Source organism: Heloderma suspectum, chromosome 5 (assembly GCF_057233095.1).
Source record: "Heloderma suspectum isolate Gila_16-S chromosome 5, 16-S_ref, whole genome shotgun sequence".
Classification (NCBI taxonomy): domain Eukaryota; kingdom Metazoa; phylum Chordata; class Lepidosauria; order Squamata; family Helodermatidae; genus Heloderma; species Heloderma suspectum.
The window spans coordinates 19,554,987-19,574,329 of NC_139462.1; the positions used below are offsets into that span (position 1 = coordinate 19,554,987).

The 19,343-nt window shown below is 41.3% G+C and overlaps 1 protein-coding gene across 1 annotated transcript in view; it reads right to left on the reverse strand.

Moving 5' to 3' along the window:
- Window positions 1–282: 282 nt before the first annotated feature.
- The window catches only part of PRKG2 (protein kinase cGMP-dependent 2), an 86,998-nt gene continuing 67,937 nt past the window's right edge, over window positions 283–19,343 (reverse strand). The window contains exons 11-19 of the mRNA XM_084860209.1: window positions 18,918–19,068; window positions 17,771–17,907; window positions 15,642–15,731; window positions 12,981–13,122; window positions 11,369–11,532; window positions 9,599–9,721; window positions 5,922–5,984; window positions 5,435–5,501; window positions 283–3,585 (exon numbers count right to left, since the gene is read on the reverse strand). Coding sequence (XP_084716335.1) covers window positions 3,490–3,585; window positions 5,435–5,501; window positions 5,922–5,984; window positions 9,599–9,721; window positions 11,369–11,532; window positions 12,981–13,122; window positions 15,642–15,731; window positions 17,771–17,907; window positions 18,918–19,068 — 1,033 coding nt within the window. The 3' untranslated portion in view covers window positions 283–3,489. The remainder of the gene's footprint in view (window positions 3,586–5,434; window positions 5,502–5,921; window positions 5,985–9,598; window positions 9,722–11,368; window positions 11,533–12,980; window positions 13,123–15,641; window positions 15,732–17,770; window positions 17,908–18,917; window positions 19,069–19,343) is intronic.

Below are 19,343 nucleotides of genomic sequence, written 5' to 3' on the forward strand. Positions count from 1 at the left end.
ACTTATCCAAGTGGGCACAAAGGAAAGAACTACCAGCTATAGATTGCACACCCCCTTTCTGCATCTTTGATCTGGTTTCACAAGCCCTAGATTACATGGACTACAGTAAAGAGCCCATCAATGTGAATATATTTGCATTTTTATACTGCTTAATATACTAAAATTCCTAAGCGGTTCACATTAATGTCAATATATTTGGAGGATTCACCAACAAAACGGGCCAGTTTCTGGTCTGTCATATGTGAGGGTGTTGGAAAATACAAACTGTTGATGTGGAGAGTGCTGTGTAATAGATTTATTTGTGCACATAAAGAAGTCAATGCATTTTACAGGTGATTTTAAAAGGACAAAGGCATTTTTCTCTCTCTGTACACATCAGCGGCACTCTGTGCAATAAAACCTGCCATCTTGTATGCTCTCTCACTTAAAAAATAGTCATATATATGAAAATTGCACATATATACAAATAAATTGGGAAACAATCACCTTATTTTAAAAAAGGTTTTACAGCTTTTACATTTTGAGACATTCTAAAAACAGGGCACAAAATATAGATGATGTGCACTAAGAAGAAATAGCTTCTGGAGACAACAGACAATCTTTGGTATTACTGGTACCTGTCATCATTTGGTGTGGGGGGGTCATCCTTTAGATCAGGGGTGAGGAACCTGTGGCCTTCCAACTCCCATCAGCCAAAGGCAGCATGGCCAATGGTCAGAGACAATGGAAGTTGTAGTTCAACACCTGGCAGATGAGAGGTTCTCCACCTCTGCTTTAGATGAGCATCTGAAGCTGCCTTACACTGAATCGGACCATCAAGCACAATAATGCCTCCTTTGACTAGCAGTGGCTCTAAAGTCACACAGGTCTTTCCCGTCCCTGCCACCCAAGATCTTTTAACTTGAGATACCAGGAACCTTTGGTGTCAAATTACATATTTAGCATGATGGTTAGATAAATTCATGGAGAATAAGACTATCAATGGCTACTTTTGACTAGTATGCCTCTGAAAACTAGTGCCTGGAAAACAACAGTAGGAGGCGGCTATTGCACACGTTCTGCTTGTGGGATTCTCAGCGGCATTTGTCTGGCTACTGTGGGAAACAGGATGCCAGAGTAGATAGGCCTTTGTCTGATCCAGCAGGGATCTTCTTGCATTCTTATTGCACGGGGGGGGGGGGATCTTCTGCACCATGTGGCCAGATGCTACAAACACAGCAGTTCCCCATGATGAGTTTACAAGGCAAATCATTGTCTTTGTGCCCAAGTAGGCAACACTAAAGGAACCGCCATCCAATAAGACTCAATTCTACCCTCATTGTAGGATGCCTGATATCATCCCATGACTGAACGTCCATGAATACACCATCATGTGACAGCCACAAAGCCTGTGCATTTCAACCCTGTATGTTTCCAGAGTGGCCAACTAAGTGATCTCCTTCATTATCTTGTAGCTACTGCCATTAAATCTTGGAAGGACCCTGGGTCAGTGGTCGAGCACATGGTTTGCATGGAAAAGGTCCCAGTTTCAATCCCTGGCATTTCAAGGTAGGGCTCAAAAAATTACCTTCTAAGACCCTGAGGAACCACCACCCATTAGTGTTGACAGTGCCAAACTTATTGGACCAACAGTCTGAGTCGGTATAAGGTAGCTTCCTGTGTTCCTGTCTGTAGTGTTGCATTGAAGTCATTGCTCCACAGTGAAAAAAAGCCTTTGATTTCTAACTCTGGTCAACTTATTTAAAAAATCTTAAACTGGAAGACTAAACATTTTTTCTTACAAAATATAGCCAGGATCTAAGCCTTTTACAAACTTATTTTTTGTTAAAAACATGGCCAGTGCTTTTGGGTTCTGAACTATAGAAGCCTACTTCCATTACATGAAAAAGCTAATGTAAGTCACCCAAAGAAGAAATAATGCTTTATGCTGTGCAAGGGGAAAGAGATGGGCCATTAAGGAGGTTACAGTGCTTTCTGACACTAAGCAAAAACTCCTAGTTGCATGTTCTTGGCAGATCTGGAAAGTGAAGAAGGGACTCTTATGTGGACAAAGGTCTCAGTCCAATGAAAAGATTAAAAACTAAGGGTAGCTAAAACAGCTAAAACAAGTTTCCCACTAAGTATACTCAGCAAGGAGCTGCCCGCAGCCAATCCCAGCTCCTCAATAAGAATGTATTTATTACACGCATATTTTTAAACATGTCTGTTGCATTCATACTTTGTTCTTTAATATGTAACGAGACCCTCATATGCAAAGAAATTGATTAGATTTTAGAAATTTATGATCAAATTGTTATGAAATTAAGCTTTTAAAAAACCTAAGTTATTTGGAGAAAAGGGAACCCGAGGAAATAATTGTTCCGTTACAATTGAATTTCTTGTTGAAAGTTTAATTGGTCATCTCATAATGTTTTACACAATCAGCTTGGTTCCTCTCTGCGCTGATATTGAAAGAAGTTTTCTGTAAGAACGCATTTCTTACCATTAAAAAATATGGTAAAAGTCTTAGGGGTGTGTTTAAAAGCTTTCAGGAGTAAATCAGTTCTTAAGCATGGATTTCACTTATCCTGTAAGATGTCAAGAATAAGGACATTATGACCTGGTTCACACATAATGCTAACCTATGATTTCTTTAACCCATGGTTTGCTGTCCTAGCCAGGGTTTGTCTAGCAGATGATCGAACAAACCGTAGTTTGTTTTCTCAGTCTCTGGGTTCTGTGTTTCCCGTCTCCTGCACCTGCTCCCTCGCAAATGCCTTTGTGGCTCTGTAGTACCAGCATGTAGAATGGCTGGTGTTTTTTTTTAACACCCTGTAGTCCACCTCTGCAGCCTGGCGAAGCAATCCGTGAACAACCCGTGGTTTGGGGTTCACATGTAACAACCTATATTTAAAAAAACTTAGAGTTCACAGCCCAACAACAAACCATGGGTTCTGTTTCTGGGTTGTTTTTGATTAACAGAATGTGGTTTGTTAGTGTGGCTGTGTTCACATATCACAACAATCCAGAATTCAACAACCCACGAGTTACATGGATTAGCATTATGCGCGAACCAGGTCTGTTACCCACACAAGGCTATTCAGAATGTTGCTCTGCTTCCAGCATTTCACTCATGTTCCTTCATTTCTCATCTCTACAGTCCAAGGCTGCTCACAGTGGCATGCAAAGCACACCAGAGCTCAGACGCTGATGTAGTGAATGTATCACACCTCTATAAGAGATGGATGAAGCATTCAGTTCATAAATAAATGGGGAGTGATACTTCGAGTCATTAGATCCCTCTGTTCTGTCCTTCAGAGGGCATATTGTTATAGACAAACCCTTCATGCTGTGAAGTTACAAAGCAAAGTAGGGTGACTTTTTGAACACAATACAACTGAGTTTTAAATGCTAAGGTCCTGCTGATTGGAATGCAGCTGGGCTGGGCTCTTAGCAAGTACATATATGATTAGTGCAGATGCAGACGCTTATAATGGCCAGTCTCTCTTCTTAGAAATCTTTATCCCAGCCTGAAAGCTCATCTGGTGGGACTCCCTGTTCAGGTGGGTACCTGTCGAAGTAGCTGTAATCCATCGGACCTGCAAGCTAAAACAGAGTTAAGAGAGAAGAAAGTTTAAAAGAAAATCTTAAAAGATACATCGTGTGTGAATAGCAGCTATGCTGGCGTACAAGACAGACACGTTTTAACTGACTTCCTAGCCACATTCCCAAAGCATGTTGGGGTATCATCATGCCAGACAATTATACAGTTTGCAACTCTGACATTAGCTATTGATCCTGTAGCCATTCATTTATCTCGTTTAGTCTTTACTCCCAATCAAAACTCAACTTAAGTACTTATAACCGCATTTATACACAATTATCCCTCATTTCTCTAGCCCAGCTATGACCATTTTTCTTTTTTTGCAAGTGTACCACAAGGGGAGTCCACAAAATCCGAGACGGTGGCACTAGTCCACACATATCCCTATGAGTAAGGGGTGGGCAAGTTGTGGCCCTCCAGATGTTTTTGATGTGGGAGTTGTAGGCTAAAACATTTGGACAGCCACAACTTGCCCACCCCTGCCTATGAGTTTCTCATGCTTTGGTGTGGGTTTTTGCCTCTAGGCTATGGAACCAGGGAGCAGTGCAGTGTGGGAGAGGCAGATAAATATGCAGGTCTGACTCCATGCATTTCTCAGGTCTGTGGATCCTCCAGGTGTGCCACAATCCCTGCATTGCCAGCGCTACCTGCCCTGCCCTGCCCCCTCCTATCCTTCCCTTCTATTGTACTTTTGCTTCTCCCTCTTATCTGTTGTCTCACTGCACTATCATTTTTTATCATGAAATTTTATTTTATTTTGTAATAAAGTTAACAAAATAAAGGCAACAAAAAGAAGAACGCACATAATAATAAATCAAAATCATCAAAGAAACAAAGGAATTTACTAACTATAAATCTTTGTCTATAATGGATATGCTTATGGAACATCTTCAGTAAAACGGCCTAAGTAGGAACTCAATCTGTAACTCTTACACATTCCACAAACTCAAATAGTGCTAGTGGAATTCTGCTGAATCTTTCTGTTGTGCAAGCATTTGCCCATTAGGCTTGTGCAACTGGTTGTGCAAGGAGGTTTGCAAAGCAGTTGCGGAAGCAGTTGCACAAGGGGAATGTGCAATGGGTTGCACAAGCATAATGCACAATCGCTTGAGCAACTGCGCTTGTGCACACGTAACTTTAGTTGGATTCTTCTCTTAAGCATAGTTCAGATGTTTCCACTACGCAACATCATTTGCGCTAACGGAGTGATACAATCGGATGATTGGATTTGCTTCCCAAATATTTTACCAAGGAAGTAGGCAGCAGCTGGCAGTCCTCTAGTCAAACCCTGCACACAACAGATATCATGCACAAAGCGGAAATACGTTCCAACAGTTGACAACCACAGGAAACCCCATCTCCCTGCCATTTTTCTCCCTTCTTGATTTACCAGCCCCTGTCCCTCATTCCATCCCCCTCCCCATTACTTAAATCTGCAGTTTGGTTAGAATGGTTAGAGCCAGTGTAGTGTAGTGGTGAGAGTGACGGACTGGGAGCCGGGAGATCCGGGTTCTAGTCCCCACTTGGCCATGGAAGCTCACTGGGTGACTTTGGGCCAGTCACAGACTCTCAGCCCAACCTACCTCACAGGGTTGTTGTGAGGATACAACGGTGAGGAGGAGGATAATGTAAGCCGCCTTGAGTTCCTTGCAAGAGGGAGAAAGGCGGGGTATAAATGCAATAAATAAATAAATAAATAAATTGCAGCCCAATGTGGCAATTTTGGGTACCCAAATTTCAAAACACAACTCAGTGGCCACCAATGCAGGTTCATTGACATGAATGGGACTTTACTCTGTACAAACCCTCAATTAACTCAAAACACTTAATGTTATATGTCTGGCTCATTACCTCTCTTTTTAATGGCGATGTTAACTTCCTTGCCTTGAGTCCATCCCAGTTAAAACCGTTCAGCCATCTGAAAAGAAAGTTTAAGAAAGGTATAATCCTAAACAAAAGGCACATCTATGCGGGACGGTAACTGCATTCCACCACCACCCCCTTCAGATTTTAGCTCTTAGAACTGGGGTGGGGAAACTTTTTGTTGAGGGCCACATGCCAATGGTGGAGACAGGACTCAAGCCAGTAGTGGCCAAGCTAACCCATCTCTCCCACTCTGCCAAATTCCTGTTCACCCAACAGGCTGGCGAGAGACAGACAAATCACTCTTGCCAAACTGAACTGATCATCTGCAGAGGTTTTTTGAAAACCACATATAATTAGGCTGTAGCCTGAGGGCTATTGGCTGCCCACCTCTGAAGAGAATTAAAATCAAAGGCAGGACATGCTGTTCTGTAGGAAATCCTATCTTGATCAGTCCCTCTTGCTCTTTCCTTACCTATGTCTCTTAATATCATGGATTCCATTCTTCAGGTTCCCCAATCTCTCAGTAGGGTTTTGTCTAAAAAGAAAACCACACACACCAAAACACAGTAAACATTTCATAGTTTGGATGTTTTATCATCTAGTAATAGTATCACTGTTACCGATTAGCTTCCTGATACAATTCAAAGGGTTGGATATTGTCTATAAAAGCCTCAGCTGCCTGGGGCAGGGAGCACCTCCTTCTGAGTAAGCCCATCTATATCAAGATCTGCCTGGCGGCCTTGCTGTCCAGTGTTGGGAACCTGGAGCAGAGCCTCCTGGCTGTGGCTCTTGACTACAGCCCCGTTCCCCCTGAGATGGTAAGCTTGCAGATTGGGCAACCTAAGAAAAGCCCTGCTGGATCAGACCAAAGGCCTATTTAGTCCAATATCCTGTTTCCCACAGGGGCCAACCAGATGCCTAAGGGAATCCCATAAGTGGAAGATGAAGGCAACAGTGCTGTAGGTGTATAGGAGCAAAGCGGCAGGATGTTTTGATTAGCAGGGACAAAGATGTTATCTGTCCCTGCCTGCCCCCAATACTGTTCCCTCTGAGCTTAGGTGGAATCCCCACCATAGCTGGGGGGCAGGCAGGGAATGGATTTTCCCCATGTGCATTGTTGAGAGCTATCCCAATGCAGGCAGCTGCATTGCAGCTGCCTGCATTTTTGGCCTCTCCTTGGGGGCATGGCTATGGAGACTGTCATGATGAGTGCTTGCACTTCAAAATTTACCACTGCATCAGTGGAGGGCAAAAGCCTTCTTCCAGCATTGTTCCCCAGCATGCTGCCTCTGTTTCTTGAGGTAGCATATAGCCATCATAACTAGCTCCATTTATTGTCTTATTTATTTTATTTATTTAAAACATTTGTATCCTACCCTATGCCATTAAGATCTCAGGGCAGCATACAGATAAAATCAATTTAAACGGTGTAAAACAATGAATAATTTAAAAAGCTAAAAGCATATTAAACCATTAAACAGGCTAATCCCAATTAGAAAATCTAAAACAATAAAACAGTTAAAACAGTGTGCAACTATAGGGAATTCCATTAGCCTGCAAAGGCTTTGGTGAAAACCTATGTTTTAACTTGGCGCCGAAACGAAACCAAAGTCTGTGCCAATCAGGCCTCCAAGGGGAGGGCATTTTACAACCGGTGTGGCACAACAAAGAAGGCCCTCTCCCACGTCCCACCATGGTGTATGCCTTGCACTGGTGGGACGCAGAGGAGGGCCCCTCCAACAGATCTCAATCCTTGGGCAGGCATTGTCCTCCATTAATTTGTTTCATCCCCTTTTACAGCCATCTAAGTTGGTGACAAAAATACTGAATGCTCCTCCATATGAAATTTCTCTGCAGAGAGAAAGCTAGCAGGTCAAGGAGAAGGTTTTTAAGGGCACAATCCTATGCATGTTTAGACAGAACTCCTACAACTTCCAGCATGCCCCAGCAAGCCATGGTGTCTAAACACGCATAGGATTGCACCCTAATCTAGCCTTCTCCCTGACATGCTAGTTTTCTATGTTCAGGGAATTTGTTTGTATGAAGCATTTAATCATATGAGCTTCCACTCATAGTCTAAAGTGATACAGCTCAGATACAGTTTTACCACCTCCATGAGAACTAGGCCTAAGTTTCACAAAGTGTTTGGGAAGGCCTTCTGAAGTCCAACCTTGCTGGCCATTTGAAAGATCTGCAAGACACTCTTGTTCAGGCAAGCATTTGAGAGGATTTAACTGGATTATTATTTCCATATTTTATTTTCTTATATTTATGCAGTTTATGTTTGATGTAATTTTAAAACACGTTTTGAGGTTTTGGGGGGAGGGGGGATGTGTGTGTAAAAATGCATTGGTAGCATAAACTGGTTTTAACATTGTTTTTAGTAAAAATGAATTAAATAGCTAGAGCTGAGTTGAAAGAGGCAGCAAAAAGCAGCAAACATTAAGGTTCTTAATATTCAGTCTATACTTGATATTAAGTATGCTTAATTAGTATATTGTTAAAAATAAGATTAATAAAACATGGGACCAGTTTCTAATAATTTTCTTTTTGCTTACTACATTTGTGGGAAAACTGAGTGCATTCCCCAACTGGGGCACCAGCAGTCAGATTGTGCAGGCCTGTGTTCCCTGGCCATGGTCCGAAGGAAACTTCACAACATCTCAAATAACCCAGAGTTGGAGAACAATTTATAAAAACCTAAGGTGATCCATCCTGACTTCAAAGGTGTGGTACTAGGCTCTGATTTATAGCCATCTTGCACACTCAGAGTACAGCAGAACAGATACTTCCCATGGTCCATATGTAATATTAAAATTACTGCAAGCTTGTACTTAATTATAAGGCAAGAGGCTAAGAGCATGAAAACATGGGGGTCTGTTCAGAGCACCAAGGTGCTGATTCAGTGTATCCAGTGCATTTGAAGTGTGGGAAACAGAACATCAAGAAATGAGGTCCGCATTAGATTTCACGCACCCTACTGCTGCAAGGCGTGTGCTACCCTTGATCTTCCAGTTTTACTGGTGATGTGCCTCTTTCCTCTCTGAAAGAGTCCAAGGCAGTATTCCTAGGAGGTCTTCCTTCCAGGCACAGACTAGACACAGCGATTGTTTAGCTTTTTATTATTTATTTATTTGTGATATTTATATACCACTAAATATAATAAAATCCCTATGTGGCTCAAATAGAAATATTATTCTTAACATTATTCTTAATAATATTCGTTTTAGCAAGGTTGTTGCATCGTATGCTTTCAGGCCCTTGGGCACAGTGGCACTGCGTAGCTTGCAAGAATGGGACGTGTCAATTGATATCCTCATTGAAGGCTTGTTCAGGACCAACAGTCTCAGTACCTCAGTCTTCAATTCATGGTCAGTTGGAGGCAACTTCCATCCAATCCTACTATTCATATTTACAGGACATGTCCTAAAATGGTTTATATTCTTCTTTGCCAAGTGCTCAGTTTTAACTTAGTTGCCTAGCAACTTGCACCAAAGGTTTTAATGTGAGCATAAGAGCTGATTCTGACAGAAACCATTGAAGCTCAATGTGAAGAGAAGAGGCAGAGACATGGCAGGCTAAAATGGGGTTTGATGCAGCCCACAGAATTCATACTGAGGGTTAAAATTCCTGTAGTATGATAAAGTAGCCTGGATATTTTATTTAAATTTGTATATCCACTTTCCATAGAATGCCCAAAGTGGATAAAGCAAGCACATAGCAATAATAAAGCATCACAAAAGCAATAAGCAATCCTACACACACTTGCCTGGGAGTAAGTCCTATAGAATGCAGTGGAATCTACTTCTGATTAAACATGCATGGGATTGCACTGAACAACAACAACAACAACAACACTATTGTTGTTACAATCACTATTATTAACAATAATAATAATAGTAAGAAGCAGAAGAAGCCATAGTAGTATTTGATTCATGATAAACAATAAATTGTTTTCCTGTTTGAACTGATTGTTTTGAAAACAATCAGTTCAAACAGGAAGGATCTTACAATAATACTTCAAAAACCATTAGAGACATACGACAGATTTGGTTGAAACTTAGCAGCCTTGATTTTGGATGCCTTAGAGAATATTAACACTGCTGAAGTATTCTTCTCATGCCTTTGCAACACAATTGCCCTTCTCACCTGCAGAGCCGCCGAATCAAATCTTCTGGCCGCTTTGTTATTATTCTGGGAAAATCCAGCCTTTCAACTCCTTTTAGAATCAAATTGTAGGTCATCATTTGATCAACCCCAGAAAATGGAGGACTAGAGTGGATGTCACAATTTGAAGGAGCATAGTATGAGAGAGAGAGAGAGAGAGAGAGAGAGAGAGAGAGAGGGAAAAGAAAGAATGGTTAAGAGGAAAGGGGCCAGTAATGCTAAACAGATGTTCTATTCTGGCCATAGTCATACAAGGAAGTGCCTTGTACCAGGTCAGACTTATTTGTACATCACACCCAACATTTTCTGCACTGACAGGCAGTGGCTCCCCAGCGTTTCAGGCAGAGGTGCCTCACAGCCCAAGCTACCTGATCCTTTTAACTGGAGACGCCAAGGATTGAACCTGGGACCTTCTACATGCCAACCACAGGCTCAACCACTGAACTATGGTCCTTCCCATCCAAACAGCCATGAAAATGTGATTAAATCAAAGAAGGCTAGACCTTCAGTTTAGAGCTGCCCAAGAGTTTGACTACACCAGGGGTGGGCAACTTGTGGTCCTCCAGATGTTTAGGCCTACAACTCCCCAAATCCCTCACCACTGGCTATGCTAGCTAGGGCTGATGGGAGTTGTAGGCCAAAAACATATGGAAGGCTACCCCTGCTGGACTACAATGAATCTTAAAAAGGTGTGGTTCTGAAATATGAAAATAGGAAGCTGAGTTATAATGAGTTATACCATTGGTCCTTTCTAGCTCAGTACCATCTGCTCCAGTAGCTTGTGGCTCAGACAGTGGCTTATTTCCTAGCTTTCCTACCTGCGAATCTTCTAAGTGGAGATTCCAATTTATTGAACGTGGGCTTTTCCTACAAAGCAGGGGTGGAGAACCTTTTTCCTATGAAGGGCCATTGCCCCACAGGAAAAGTCCATCAGAGGTATGCAGCCAATGGTCGGTGCAGTTTGCAGCTCTGTATAGCTCTCTCTCTCTCTCTCTCTCTCTCTCTCTCTCTGTGCCACCCCATCTGTCTTCTGTCTCCTGCATACATGAAGTGGAAGAAGCAGCTATGATCAGTGGAGCAGTCTGGAGAGCAAGGGTGGCCCCACATTGTGGGTTCTACCTAGGGTGGCCACTTATGCACTGCCAAAAAAGAGGAAATGCATCACCAAAAGAGAGGACAAATGAGGACATCCATTTGCATAACACAGAGATGGGCAGCTTGTGGTCCTCTAGATGTTTTGGCCTACAACTCCCATCATCCTTCACCATTGGTTATGCTGGATAGGGCTGATTAAAGTTCTAAGAGAAAACATCCGGAGGGCTACAAGTTGCCCATGCGTGGCATAACATTTGCATATACTGATTTATATGTATAGATGCAAATTTAGAAATAACAACTATAACTTCAACAGCAATACAATACATCTCACCATAGTGAGGAAGACTGATGAGGTAACCTGTGGCCCTGCTCCGTCTGCTGTCCAGTCATTAACTCTTGATGGAAAACTTCAAGGCCCTGGTCAATCCCTTCTTATAGTTCTTTATCTTTAAATTGGACTTGGACTGGGCACTCCTTCAAATAGAGGACTGTCCTCTGTAAAGAAGGACACCCTACTTCTACTATTGAGTTATAGCCCTTCCTCGATATATAACAATCAATTAAAACCACAGACACACACACACACACACACAAATAACTGCTTTGTGAAATAAGATATAAACATGGCAAAAAGCAGCGAAGCTTGGCACATACTTTCCTGTAAGCAGTTCATACACAAGGATTCCAAGAGACCAGAAGTCCACACTGAAATCATGGCCTTTATTAAGAATGACTTCAGGTGCAACATATTCAGGAGTCCCACAGAATGTCCAAGTCTTTTGTCCTGCTCCAATCTTCTTTGCAAACCCAAAATCAACCTTGTGGGAAACAGAAGATACTATCAGATAGTGATACATAAGTCTGGTTATTCTTCTTTCCAGCATCCATTAAAAGAGTTTACATTGAGATTATTGCGTTCTAAGTTCTCTCAGTTCACGCAGTTCTCTTCTTGGTTACAAGAGTCATACTGGAAATATATAAATCTGAAAAACCGCCCACAATAGTAGCAGCTGAGCTTTATTCATTTTATTTCATTTATTTAGAATTTTTATATCCCACCTTTCGAAATCTAAAAGAAAAATTCACAAGGCAGCTTCCAATATTAAACTGCAAACTTCATTATTAACAAATGCAAATCACTAGATCCTAGTGACCAGTACAATAGACCTTAACAAAGCAACGAACAACATAAAATCTGATAAATACCACAACATCATTGTGCTTGTATATATAAAAAAAGAACTACACAGAAATGTTTTTCAGAGACAAACTTTATTTCAATGCACCTCCAGGCTATGAACCTAAGGGTGCAATCCTATGTATGCTTAGACAGAAAAAAGTCCTACAACTCCCAGCATTCCCCAGCCAGCCATGGGAGCTGTAGGACCTTTTTCTGTCTAAAGATACATAGGACTGGACCCTCTCCTTTCATGATGTCACTTTCTGAATGGACAGCTGGCCTATCACCCTACTCTTCTGCATAATAACGAACTCAAGAGCAAGTCAACATAGGAAGCTGCAGGAGACCAAGTCAGGCTGTTGGTCTATCTCTCTCAGTATTGTCTACAATGAATGGTGATGCCTCTCCAGGGCTACAGACAAGGGTCTTTCCCAGCTCTAGGTGGAGATGCCTAAGACCTTCTGTATGGAAAAGATGAGCTTTACCACCAAGCTATAACCCTTCCCTTGATTCTTCTTCACACTTGGCAGTTCCTATGTCTGCTATGCCATGCACAAGAATGCCAAGAACTATAAATGCGCTGCAGATATGGATGTATACAATTCCTTGATCAGCAACTAGTTTACAGGAATGTCACTGTGATGAGTGGACTGAGGGTAGCAGGCTGGGCTCCATCCTCATTCTGCCCAAAGTGGACTGTGAGAAAGTTTGCTTTGTACAGTTACTGTTCCTTCCACACATTCCTTGTCTCTGGGCTGGCAAACGGTACTCCACAGAGGGCCTCCAGAATTGCTGATCCCCAGTGAATTCCTTCCCACAGTACAACTTTGGTCAAGCACACAATTCACAGGAACATTCTTGTGAATGAAAATTGTAACAGGAGATGGAAAAAATCAATACATGCAAGGAAGATGGGTCCCTCTGTTACTAATATTTCTTTCTAATCAACAAGGAAAAGTAGTCTTGGCTTTAGTGTGTTAGAGGCTCAAAGAATTAAGTGCACTTAAATTCTCCTTTGATGGGCATGAAAAATGAGCTTCTCTCTTTAATATGGCTATACATATTTAAACAAAAACAAAACTTTACCAGCTTTATATATCCTTGGGCATCCAAAATTAAATTTTCTGGCTTCAGGTCCCTATAGATCACACTGATATAATGCAAATATTCGACAGCTTCTGTCACACACCCAACACAGAACTTTGTTGTGGTTTCATCAAAGCTACCTCTGAAAGAAAGTAACCATTTTATTTATGATTTATATATTTAATCGATTTATATACCATTTATTATATCAGTACCATATCTCTAAGTGGTTTACAGAAACAGATTAAAACACATAATTACAAATACAAAAACAGTTAATGTTTAAAATGTTATTTAAAATATTTTCCTTCTCTTTCTATAAAACTATATTATTATTATTATTATTGAAACAGAAGGGTTCCTAACCCACCATTAGGCTGGTAATATTAATTCAGAAGGGGACACTTGCAGAAGAGAATCCATGGAAGAGATGGGATGCTTAATCCTTTCTCACTGATTCAACTCTGCAAAATGCTCCCTAGGCCATTTTAAATTGTTTGTTTATTCATTTGATTTATAACCTGCCTTTCCAACAAAAAAATGGCAATCCAGGTGGCTAACGGTAATAAAATCAAGGTTAAAATAAACTTAGTTAAAATAATCATAAAAACAAATAGATGAAAAACACAATTTAAAAAGACACCATAAAAGATACAAAAATAGCACCCAACCCAATAGAACTTGCTTCAGCGACAGACCAGCTACATGCCAAAGGCCTGCTTGAATAAAAGCATATTTGCCTGCCGGCAGAAGGACAACAGAAATGAAGCCAACCTAGCCTCTCTCAGCAGGGAATTTGAGCCTGGGAGCAGCCACTGAAAAGGCCCTCTTGCATCCCCACCAAATATGGGGAACAAGAGAAGGGCCTCCCCAGAAGATCTTAAAACACAGGAAAGTTCATATCAGAGAATGTGATCAATGGTTGGTGGGTTGTTGTTCTTTTAATAAGCTCAGCTGCGAGGCACATTAAGGGAAAATTGGTAGGCACAGGGAGGGATTAAGAAACTCGCCCTCCCACCAACTCTAGCCTGCAAGTGCCCCTCCCACATTTTCATCTCCGGGTTTGGGTACATATCAGGGTAAAATGTAGTTCTGTCCTCAGGCTGCAACCCTCAACATACTTATTTTGGAGTAAGAATAATTTTGTGGGACTTATGTCTGAATAAACATATATGGAACAGATTGCACATGATGGTTGAGAGAGGGTGTTTTTTTTTTAAAGAAATCATATTTAAACAGTAAAAAATCCTAACATAAAACAGATTAAAATGCTATGGATTTTTAAAATCACATATTTTATTCCAATAGTTGATAAAATGAAGGTATTTATTTTCCATTGTCTCTGTCCTCACCCTTCTTTCTCTAAGTTTCTGTCAAGTAAAATAATCTGATGTACAACCACTGGGCCGGTTCACACAGTCACCGTGGCTTGTTTAAGCTGTGGCACATGCTGGGCGCCATTTGCCTAATCACCCAACTTGTCATGTTGTCCAAATCCAGGCAGCATAGCTTGTTGGAGGGGGAAACAACCCCCAAATAACCCATGGACTATTGTTGAGTTATTTGAGGGTTGTCTCCCCCTCCTTCCTTGGCTCAGACAACATGACACACCCAGGTGGGTGATTAGGCAAATGGCGCCCAGCATGCACTGTGGTTTAAACAAACCACTGTGGCTTGTTTAACCCATGGTGATCGTGCAAATCAGGTCATGGTCTCAGAAAATAAACTTGGTACAAATAGCAGCATCTTTCTAGACTACCATTCCCCAAACCTCTTTGAGATATCCATTTCTTTTTGCATTCCTACTTCTATGTTGTACATTCAACCATGGAGGCCATTTACCACCGGGAAGAAAAATTATCAAACTAATCCCAGAAAGTTGGTCAATAATCCATGATGTGTTTCAGAACCAGATGTGGCCAGCAGGGCTGGCTGAGCACACACGGGTCCCTATTGGATACTACTTTTTATCCCTGCATTTTGTATTTGATGACCGGACCTGAATCTAAAACAAGTCTGCTGCAGTCATATATGTGGCACCCCAGTTGTGGAATGAGCTCCCTAGAGAGATTTGCCTGGTGCTTACACTGTACCCTTTTCAGCGCCAGGTGAAGACCTGTCTATTTTCCAGGAATTTTAGCATTCTAGTCTTTTAGCTCTGCTGTTTTAAATTTGTTACTGCATTTTAAATCTCTGCATTGCTGCTAGGTTTTATGCTGGTTGTAGTTTTATACTGTAGTTTTAAAGCTTTTATATTTTATATTGTTTTTATGCTGTACTTCTGGTTTTAATTTTTGTGAACAGCCCAGAGCTTCAGTTATTGGACAGTATAGAAATGAAATCAATAAATCAATAAAGCCTTAGTCTTATTAAATAGTTCTTGCATGGTTTAGAAGCTCTTTCATAATTGCAAAACCTTTTGTCCAGAGACCACAGGAAAAAAGGAGTCTGTCCTCATTGGCAACAACAGCAGTACCACACGGCCCTGTAAGTTTCTGAAAACCTATTGTCAGTTACATAGCTTCTTATGGGTCCAACCATTCTAATTCAGTGTGGATCTTAAGGCCTGCATAATGTTCTTCTTCTTCTTACATCCCTTCATTAATTTTAATCTTCATACAGAACAGGAAAAAGGACTTGAACAACAAAAAAGGTTATTACCTGTCCCTGAGAATACTCCATAGCTCACCTCCAAGACAGGCTTCCAAGAGCATGTAAACATATTTGTTGTCTTTGAAAGTGCGGTACAATCTGCAGCAAAGTGAAAGAAGAACAGACAGAAAAATCAAAACAATTTCAATTTAAAACAAAAATCTATTTAGCATAGTAGTAATGTTTAATATTTGAATAGTGCTTTTAAGCGTTCAAAATGCTTCACATGCATTATATAGATGTAATCCTTCCAACAATCCTGTAAAGTAAGTAAGTTAGTATTATTATTTCCCATATGAGGCGGGCTGTGTGTGTAGAGACTGAGGCTGAGAGAAGTAGCCTGCCTAAGGGTACTTAGTGAGTCCATTGTGGAGGTGAGATTTGAACCTGGGACTTCCTGATTTACATCTCTTTAGCCACTACATCACACCTACATTGCCAACTGTTATTTTACAAATTAACCCTTTGCCTTTGCATCTGATAGATGCAAAGCTGTATCTTTAATTGTGTCTTTTTGAGAGGAAGTACAATATAAGATCAATATATTAAACTATCCTGAGATCTAAAAGTGATTTTAAAAATTCTAACTCTAGGCCCTAGGCTTGCAAAGCAACTGAGCCAGTTGAGTTGGTGGCTGGGGAGAGAATAACAATGCAGGTGCAGTTGTGTGGTATGGCTCCCTCCCTGGTGACTGGAATGCAACCTTTATTTATTCATTATCTATTCATTTAAAACATTTATACCCCACCTTTCCAAAAACATTCCAAAGGCAGTTTGCAAAAGTTAAGAACAACAGGCAGGATCTAATAGGGGTCTTGCATGCACAGCCCCTACCGCTTGCGGCCACAATGTAGCGCTTCCAGGGGCAAGCCCTGAAATGTGTGGAAACACTCATTTCTGGAAAGCATGACCCACTCCTTCCAGAAATTAGCATTTCTGCTTGTTTCGGGGCTTGCCCTCAGAAGTGCTATGTTGTGGCTGTAAGCGGTAGAGTCTGGGCACAAACTGCAACCAGTGGGCTGGCCGTGCGCACAAGGCACCTACTGAATACTGCCCAGTAAGACAAAACAAATATAGAACGCAACAACAGATAAGATGCTGTAGCGAGTAACCATAGTCAACCAGCCCCTCCCCTAATAAAAACACTATCACACATTTTTAAAAAATCACACTGAGCAGTTTAACACTATATTTTGTGAGCCTGTCTGAGCCACTTTGCTTTTGGAGGGGAAAACTGGGGTATTGATTTTTAAATAAATAAACTAAAACAAGTGATAAGAGACTGTTCAAGAGGGGCAGACAGAAGCAGAATGAAAACAACTCCTACCTACCAAAAACCTTCTATAAAAAAAGAAAGGTCTTAACCTTGTGGCCATCAGGTGGGCCTCTCTAGGAGGGGAATTACAAAGCTTAGGCATGGCCACGGAGGAGGCCTTCCCTTTCTGGCTGGCACTTGCACCGGCACTGAATCTGAGGGTGTGGAAAGCTATGGATCTGTTACTATGGTGATGGGGATCCATGGGACAGCAAAGAGCCCCATCCTGAGATGTAGCCACACCTCCTGCTCTTCAACTCCCTCACAAAAAGTAACACTCCGCCATATTGATTGAGAGCTGTTAGGGTCTAGTGGCCCTGGCGTCATATAAAATAATTATGTTGAGAAGTAATATTGGGCAGTATCCACCTGTGTTATTCCACTAGCACAAATAACATTGCACTAGCAGAAACTAGGCTTCCAATTATGTGCAAGAGGAGAATACAACTAAAGTTCCGGTTGCACAACCAGTTGTGCATTACACTTGCTCAATCCGTTGTGCAACCCATCATGCAACCACTTGCACAACTGAAAGATTTGGCTGAGCTCTGCTAGCACTATTTGAGTTTGCGGAATTACACCATTGGGATTCTACCCTGTAATTTGGAGCAGTACAATGTAACAATTCTTAGAAGGCACTCCTTAAAATATTATTATCCAGAACAGAAGTGAACTGAAAAGTGCAGCTGTCCATTGCAGGATTGGGGGTGGAAAAGGGAGTCATGGTATATGGGGCAAGCTGGAAAATGATTAAACCATACCTGGACTGTGTCAGTTTTTGTAACAGCTTTTAAAAGTAAAATATAAAATAAAAACAATTTACTTCACAATGAATGGAGAACAGGCCTCTTCTAGAATTTTCTTTTCGGAGTGAATGTGCTCCTGCTGTTTGGTATCCACTATGTGCTTCTTCTTAATACACTTCATGGCAAATGCTACGTTCTCATTCTTAACTTTTACCTGAACTCACACACAAAAAAAATAGTCAAAAGGGATACACAAATATAAACTCCCTCCCGCTCCAGAGTAAAGAGAATGGAATTATAAATGTTATCCATAATGGAAGGAAGGCCTTAGAAAAGGGTTGCCAGCCATATATTTTATACTCCACAGTTAACAAGAATCTGGGAGGAAAATATCTTGCAATGTGGTGAGTTTTACTTAGATATTAGGGGCTGCCCATTGTGGGGACCCTGCTTGAATAACAATTTTGTCCTGCTTGGGGGGCAATCATCCACAACATTAAGCACACTTAAACTACAATGGAAAACAATGGGACTTAATTCACTTCAATGGGTCTTATCCTGTATATAGATTATTTATATGGAGGAATCCCCCACAACCAGAGCACAAGCCCAAATCCAGTACTGTCAGCTTCACAGCTGTAGCAAGGTAATGGAGGATGGGGATTAGGGAGGAGAATAAGAGAGGAATGTCATTATTGATTGTAGGCATTGTTATTCATATACTGAAGAATGTACTTAAAAGTGCTGATGCTTTAGGGCTCCTTCACACCAGGCTTTTATCCTACAACTGAGATTGCTCCCTCATGGAAGTTTGCGGGCTCTTTACATGACGCTGTGACCCTCCAGGGCATCTCCTGCAATAAATGCCTTTTGTTCTGTTTTTAAATAGATCGCAGATAATGAGCTATCAAATTACTCCATTGTGTTCCGCTTCAGTTTCCTCCGTGAAAAGAGTTAAAGCAGCAAGAAGAGGAGCAAGATCAATGGAAGATAATGGAAGACTCAGATAGGGGGAGAAGGGGAGGAGGGAAAGGAAGCGCATGTAAAGGGAGTCAGTTGTGATCCTGCATTTAAAACGGAAGCAGAAAGCCCCGTTTTAAATGCAGGATTTTAGGCTGGTGCAGAAATGCCATTAGAAAGTATAAGAACATTCACGCTGGCATAGCTACGTCAAAGCATTCACATCAAAAGTTATAGCTAAATGTTTAAAAGGCAAATTCTTACAAGCTCAACTCTTCCAAATCCACCAACACCCAGAGTAGCAACAACTTCCAAGTTCTGAAATGGGCAAGTGGAAGGAAACTGGGTTAATTTTTCTTTCAGCTGTATCATCTCCAAAGAGACATCACCGGGTAGTTGCTCCAAGGAAGAAACTCTGCATTAAAAGGAATAAAATATCCTTTTCAGTTCAATCTCACTGAGCATGCAACTGAGAATTACTGCAGTGGTCTGACAGCTTTTCAGAAAGCATTTCTGATAGCCCCATACTTTGGCTTGGATCCAAAGATGCACTTCTGCTAGCCCACATATAAATAGGCAGCCTGTGAGCTGCTTTCTATGCAGACTGCCGGCACTGGGATTTCCCACCCAGTTTTCCCACTGCTCTGCTGATCAACTATCACAATCACAATTCTTAACATACAATTCCCC